At 39.9% G+C, this 7,468-nt stretch overlaps 1 protein-coding gene across 2 annotated transcripts in view; it reads right to left on the bottom strand.

The window, feature by feature from the left end:
• Nucleotides 1–222: 222 nt before the first annotated feature.
• LOC126240910 (arylsulfatase B-like) overlaps nt 223–7,468 on the bottom strand; it is a 140,629-nt gene continuing 133,383 nt past the window's right edge. For both annotated transcript variants that reach the window (XM_049947962.1, XM_049947963.1), the window contains one exon: nt 223–1,656. In XM_049947962.1, coding sequence (XP_049803919.1) covers nt 1,483–1,656 — 174 coding nt within the window. In that variant the 3' untranslated portion in view covers nt 223–1,482. The remainder of the gene's footprint in view (nt 1,657–7,468) is intronic.

Here is a 7,468-nt window from a genome sequence, read left to right as displayed (position 1 = left end):
ACTTTAACCTAACTAACCTAAGGACATCACACACATCCATGCCCAAGGCAGGATTCGAACCTGCAACCGTAGCGGTCGCGCGGTTCCAGACTGAAGCGCCTAGAACCGCTCGCCCACCCAGGCCGGCTTTGAGCATTTGGTGCATGGTTCTTGGCACTAGTGGTCATATAATTAGCTACTTTTTTTAAATATGAGAATGAGTACCACTGATGTATTAGAAAATAATGTGTACATGTGTATTTAATTTGTAAAAAATGAGCAAGTTTCAGTTTAATAAACAACATTTTGATATAACATTATACCTTTATAACAGGTAACCAGCAGGGTCCAGATTTATTATTCATACATTTCACTTTGGAGACCTCATATTCAAGCCACCATCACATTACTTGCATTCAGCTTTTGCAGGTAGTGTTGTCAGTGGCAAGAAGATGATAAAATGTGACAGAAAATCATCATACTTTTGTTAAAATTCATACTGACATATGTATGCAATACATATTTATCTTTCTAATTGCTTACAAAGTGGAACACTAATGACACACAATATTCACAATCACTCCAGTATTTTCCTACATTAAATTACTAGGGATTGCATATTGTTTTCTTAGTTATGTAAGGCTGATAAGCAAACATCTTGCAGAAGCCTCATTGGGACCATCAAAATTCTCACATTTATCTACTGACAAATTTAATCCCTAATTATATTTGTAGTTAAAGTTATGAGTGAATTTGGGATGAACTGTGTAATTCGTAAACACAATACTAGAAGTAAAGATACTTTCCAATTGGCTAGAGTTAAGAAAGTAATTTAATATTTTAGTGCAAAAGTCTTTTAACAGTTTGCTGGCAGACATCAGGAGAAAACACATTCCCAAATCTTTAAAACTAAATTAAAAATACATTTTTAGCAACTCTGACAATTTATCAAAATATTTGGATTTGGGCAGTAAATTACTGTTAACATTAATGTTCACATTATACAGAGTTTTACTAGTGTAAGACAGCTGATAGTGTTCTGTGTAAAGTTACACAAGTGCTTAGTTGGAAGTATTGGATAAGAACAGAAATGAGCAGTGTAAGAGGGAAAGCACTGTCTCTTTATATAGTAGCTATTTTTTACTAACAGTAATCTGGACATAATTCCCACCATCATAAACAGGAGCAGATTAGCATTAGTTGCAATTGGTTATTAGTATAATTTGCATAAGTAGCCTGCAGTGACTGTGTCTATGAATTAATCATGCATATTTCCACATCCCTAAAGGTTCTTTTCTGTCATTTATCAAATGTGACTGATGAGTTAATGTCACTGATAATCTCACAAAAAACTGTCAGATATTAAATTTTCTGGCAGAAGATGCTGTACCAAATGATCTTCATAGATCTACTGTACAAAACAATGTAACTCTGACACACGTTTATCTCACTTGGTTGTGGCTTTTCTATTGTCTTTCAACCAAAACCAATCTTCTTAGTAGCCTAATCAAGCCAAGGGTGCCAGGTGTTGTTGAAATGAGCAGGATCAGATGATATATCAACAGGACAGTTTGTTTGTGGGACTAGTCTTGACCTAAATTTATTGAGCTCCAGAATGAGTGATGTAACTATTGTTGGGTTGCTGCTAGCAATGTCCTCCACTTCACATGGGTCTTCCTGCAATAACATTGAGACCTAATTAGGAATAATATACATTTAATATTACATGAATTGCAAATAATTAAGTTATGTTTAACTAAATATCTTATCACTGTAGAAACAACACATTTTATTTTGTGAAGAAGACTCACTGAGTTGAGAACTATTTTTATTTGAAACTTTATACTTTGATATTAAAAGCAGTGAAACAAATTTTAGTGGCACACCAATGAATCTCAGATAGCATTAGGATCCAGTTATGTAGACAGCACACAAAAGACTTTTTTTTCTGTTTTACAGTCCAATGTTTGAGACATGCAGTATCTGCTGAAACTGGTCCCATAATATAACACATAAATAAGTATAGGAACATTTAGACAAAATCGTGCAAATACAGAAAGTATACTCCAAAGCTTCTTTTGTTGGACATTTATTTTGTGAAATCCAGTATTACTGCCCATTCCTGAGAGGTAAAGGGGCATAACCCCGGGTTCTGAAATTTCAACTGAAGGCCATGTTTTTTGCACTGATAACTGCTTTCTTTGTGGAAGAAGAATGGCAACCGTGTTCTAGCAAATGGCAGATTTAAGTAGGTTTGAATGGACATACAACTTGTTAGCACCCATTTGTTAATACAGAAAACAGCATACTAAATGATAGCAGTCAGATAGCAGGGAATAGAATATATGCAAGAAGCAATGCTGCTTACATACAGTCAAATAAAACTTACTACAGGCTCTGTCAAAAAACACTCAAAGAGCTGACAATATCTCAAGTACAGCATCAAAATGCTGTTCTTCACATTTATACGGTGTATTCAGTCACATATGCAACACAACAAAATCACAGGGAATATTTTCAGACTGACTGAAATATGCTATTGTCAGGATCCTTTAGAAGAGCGTTGTAGTACAGATATTAATAATTACTGATCAGTCATTAGTTACCTCCTCCTTGACACTACTGCGGAAAAAATTTGTATGTAAGAACCAAGCAAAAATCATTCCCTTTGTTGGTGATGTAGGTCTTAGGAGTAACTTCAACACTTTTGAATATAAATAATATTTTCTTGAAAATTAGTGACTGATTCTCTGCAAATGGACTGTCGACAAATTTAGATAGAACACAATACATGGAATTCAGTACTGCACAAGGTCTGACCACACAATTAGGAGTAATGTATAAGGATATTTCAATGACTTAAATGGAGTATTTTAAATTCTTAGGTGTTTATATTAACAAGCACCTGAACTGGAAATCACATGTTACAGATCATCTTAAACACCTAAGCTCCACGAATTTTGCATTACACATAATTTCAGATTGTAGAAATGAAAATGTAAAAAAGTTTCCTATTTTCATTCACTAATGTCTTGTAGTATCATTTTATGAGGTAACTCATCACTGTGGGAAAAAATTGTTAGTTGCACAAAAGGGTGTAATAAGGATAATGCAGTGTTCAGTCCAGAACTCTTATCGACAGGTCCTTAAATAATTGGGAATACCAACAACAACCTCAGATAAAAGGTGTAAATGATTAATGGAAAATCTCATATAAAGATGTGAAACAAATACTAACAAAGAGATAGAGGGGCTGGCCAGTACTTACCTCAGCTCAGTACAGCCGATAGATACACAAAAAAACAGAACCGAAAATTTACGTTCCTAGCTTTCGGAACTTTGTTCCTTCATCAGGGAGGAGAGAGGGGAAAAAAAAGGGAAAGTGGATTCAGTTACAACCCAGGTTATGAAGCAACAGGGAAAGGAAAACAGGGAGGGTAGCAAGGATGGAGGCATGGTTGTCAGAGGGAAGCCAAAGATATTCTACTGTAAGTACTGTGCCAGCTTCAAACCAAAGAGGATGCATACAGAAGTAAAGAGGTACATAGTATAAAGATAAACACAACTATGGAGGATGAAAAGATGCGTGAATGGCTAAAGAGGAAAGGGAAAGAGGAGAACACTGAAGAGTAAATGAGAGTGAGGTTGTTTAACGTAGGTTCAGTCCAGGGGGATGGCGGGATGAAAGGATGTGTTGGAGTGCAAGTTCCCATCTCTGCAGTTCCGAGGGACTGGTGTTGGGTGGGAGAAGCCAAATGGCACATACGGTGTAGCAGTTTCCTAGGTCCCTAGAATTATGCTGGAGGGCATGCTCTGCTACTAGGTATTGAACATCTCCTAGGCGGACAGTTCGTCTGTGTCCGTTCATGCGCTCAGCCAGTTTAGTTGTTGTCATACTGATGTAAAAGGCTGTGCAGTGCAGGCATGTCAGCTGATAAATGACGTGTGTAGTTTCACATGTGGCCCTGCCTTGAATTGTGTATGTTTTACCAGTAGCGGGGCTGGAGTAGGTGGTTGTGGGGGGATGCATGGGGCAGGTTTTGCAGCGGGGTCGGTTACAGGGGTAGGAACCGCTGGGTAGAGAAGGTAGTCTGGGAATATTGTAGGGTTTGACAAGGATGTTACGGAGGTTAGGGGGGCAACGAAAGGCAACTCTGGGTGGTGTGGGGAGAATTTTGTCAAGGGATGATCTCATTTCAGGGGTTGACTTGAGAAAGTCATATCCCTGGCGGAGTAATTTGTTGATGTATTCGAGGCCAGGATAATATTGGGTGACAAGGGGGATGCTTCTGTGTGGTCTGGGGGCAGGAACATTGTTGTTCGCCGGGGAGGAATATATTGCTCATATCTTTTTGTGGACAGTCTGCACAATAGTTGCGGGAGAGGAAAGCACTGGTCAGGTTATTGGTGTAATTGTTGAGGGATTTGTCACTGGAGCAGATACGTTTGCCACGAATGCCTATGCTGTAGGGAAGGGAGCGTTTGATGTGGAATGGATGGCAGCTATCAAAGTGAAGGTACTGTTGTTTGTTTGCGGGTTTGATATGGACAGAGGTGTGGATGTGAGCTTCAACAAGATGAAGGTCAACATCCAGGAAGGTGGCTTGGGTTTTGGAGAAGGACCAGGTGAAATTCAGATTCGAAAAGGAGTTGAGGTTATGGAGGAAATTAAGGAGTGTTTCTTCACCATGAGTCCAGACCACAAAGATGTCATCTATGAACCTATACCAGGCCATGCGAAGCAGCTGTTGGGTCTTCAGGAAAGCCTCCTCCATGCGGCCCATGAAGAGGTTGGCATAGGACGGAGCCACCTGGTTCCTATGGCCGTTCCCCTGATTTGTTTGTAGGTCTGGCCTTCAAAAGCGAAGTAATTATGGGTGAGCATGAAGTTGGTAAGTGTGATAAGGAACGAGGTTTTTGGAAGATCTTCGGGTGGGTGTTGGGAGAGGTAGTGCTCAAGGGCAGATAGACCATGGGTATGTGGGATGTTTGTGTAAAGGGATGTAGCATCTATGGTGACAAGAAAGGTTTCAGATGGGAGAGGAGTGGGAATGGATTTGAGGCGTTCTAGGAAGTGGTTTGTGTCTTTGATGTAGGATGGGAGTCTGCGGGTGATAGATGGAGGTGTTGGTCTACCAGAGCTGAGATACGTTCTGTTGGGGCTTTGAAGCCTGCTACAATGGGACAGCCAGGATGGTTCTCTTTGTGGATTTTGGGTAATAGGTAGAAAGTAGGGGTACGTGGCTCAGGTGGAGTGAGTAGGTCTATGGAAGCCGTTGTCGTGAGGGACCTTGGATTTTTAGGATTTTGTGCAGCTCAGTCTGGATGGAGGGAATGGGATCCTGGGTAACAGCTTTGTAGGTTGAGGTGTCGGAGAGTTGATGCAGTCCTTCTGCCACATACTCCACATGGTCAAGTACCACAGTTGTGGAGCCTTTATCCGCCGGGAGGATGACAATAGAGCGGTCTGTTTTCAGCTCCTTAATGGCACGGGATTCAGCTGGGGTGATGTTGGGGGTTGTCGGGATGTTCTCCAAGAAGGACTGGGAGGCAACACTGGATGTGAGGAATTCCTGAAATGTCTGCAAGGGGTGGTTTTGGGGGAGGGGAGGAGGATCCCTTTGAGAAGGCGGTCGGAACTGTTCTAGACAGGGTTCAACACTAGGTCTAGTATTTGGGGGCTGTGTTTTGTAGTGAAGTGATATTTCCAGTCGAGGTTCCAGGTGAATGAGAGGAGATCTTGAACCAGGGTAGTGCGGTCGAATTTAGGCGTGGGGCTAAGGGTTAAGCCTTTTGATAGAACAGATGTCTCTGGAGGAGAGAGGGATCTGGATGAGAGGTTTAGAACTGTACATTCAAGTACAGTTCATTGTGGTCTACATAGCAAGCAGGATCGTCACTTCACCAAAGGTTGTTTGTTCCTGTGGAATGTGGTCTGCTGCTAGCCTTCTCACTAGGTACCCATTGAGGTTAGCTAATATGTAGCTAGAGGAAACCATGTGAATAACTACTGGCCACTGCTGTAGAGAATTGGCTCCAAACCACAAGTTCTCTAGTCCCAGCTTCCAGCTAGCAGTGATGTGGTTCCTTTTTTATACCTACTTTTAGATTTTATTCTGACATAAAAGTAATTTCACCCAATGGCCTGTGAAAACTGAGAGCCTCTGAGACTGACCTGAGTGTGCCCATCTGTATTCTGTACATTGAATACATTGGTTTTATTAATGTTTAACCAACACATTCCTTCACACTGTAATGTTAGTGTTACACTGTTGCTATTTAGTAAAGAATATGGAACAGTTATTTAATTCAAATTGCAATCTAATAAAGCTTCATGTGTAATTTTGTTTTACATGTATAATTTTTTGTAACTTCTAACCACAGTACATACATGTATTGAAGTAAAAAATTTGAATTTAGATTATTTATATAATTTTATACTTGAATGATATTAGTCAAATTACATTTCGAAAATATACTGTTTTTTTTTTTTTTTTTTTTTTTTTTTGTATGTAATTAATTAATTTGGAAATTTTTGCTGTTAGAATTACATTTGCATCCATCACTATTTTTACTATTGAAACACCAGTAAAATAAAAAAAAAGAATGTGCACTAGGAACGAGTAGAGAAATGCTCCTATCAGAGAAAAAAAAGTGAATATGTTCCTGTATAAAAGTCTCTGACTGAAAAGTCGTGTAACAGCTTCCTCATTCCATCTCCCTAACCATCTTTAAAAATTCGCCCAAAAATTTTGACATGGAAGCCACTCTTTTTAATATGCAATTCACTTTCACTCCCACAAGCTCCCCCAATGGTAACTTTCTCACACCCACTAGTCTATTGCTGTAAGTCGCTCACACTCATCCACTCCCACTTGTCTACTCTTACTCACTCTTTCAGCCCAACTCATTGTCATTGTCTCTATATGTCTCTCAAACTGTCACATCTCCTGTCTCACAGCCACAGTCTGTCCTACTACTACTACTGTCTCTGGTCACTGCCACTGTCTCTCTCTTGCTCTCTCTTTCTACACTTATCTGATTCATTCATTCCCACTGGTAAGTCTCTTCTTACTGTCACTACCCATCTCTTCCTCGCTGTCAGTGTCACAGACCCATATTATCACTGGCTCTCATCCAATCCTACTTCCTCCTTCCCTTTATTTCTCTCCAAATGCCAGTGTCTCTTTCACTCTTTTCCTATTACTCTTGTCACTGTCAACTATGTTCCACTGCCACTGCCACTGCCACTGCCACTGCCACTGTCTCCCTATCTTTCTCTCACACTGCCATTGTCTCCTTCTATACCACAGCCACTATTTACTATTTTTTCCATCTCTTTACCACTGTCACTGCCTCCATCTTTCTCAGCATAAAAAGGGGTGAATATGTTCACATTCCAATATTTTTTAGAAAATTTTAAAAGTGCTGAAGAAGGCAGAATTATGCAGGCGTTGCCTCATTTTTCAGTCAGAGTCTTGTAAAGGAT

Source organism: Schistocerca nitens, chromosome 1 (genome assembly GCF_023898315.1).
Source record: "Schistocerca nitens isolate TAMUIC-IGC-003100 chromosome 1, iqSchNite1.1, whole genome shotgun sequence".
Taxonomy (NCBI): Eukaryota; Metazoa; Arthropoda; class Insecta; order Orthoptera; family Acrididae; genus Schistocerca; species Schistocerca nitens.
Note: the sequence above shows the minus strand (reverse complement) of the source record. Positions and strands in the feature narration are given on the sequence as shown.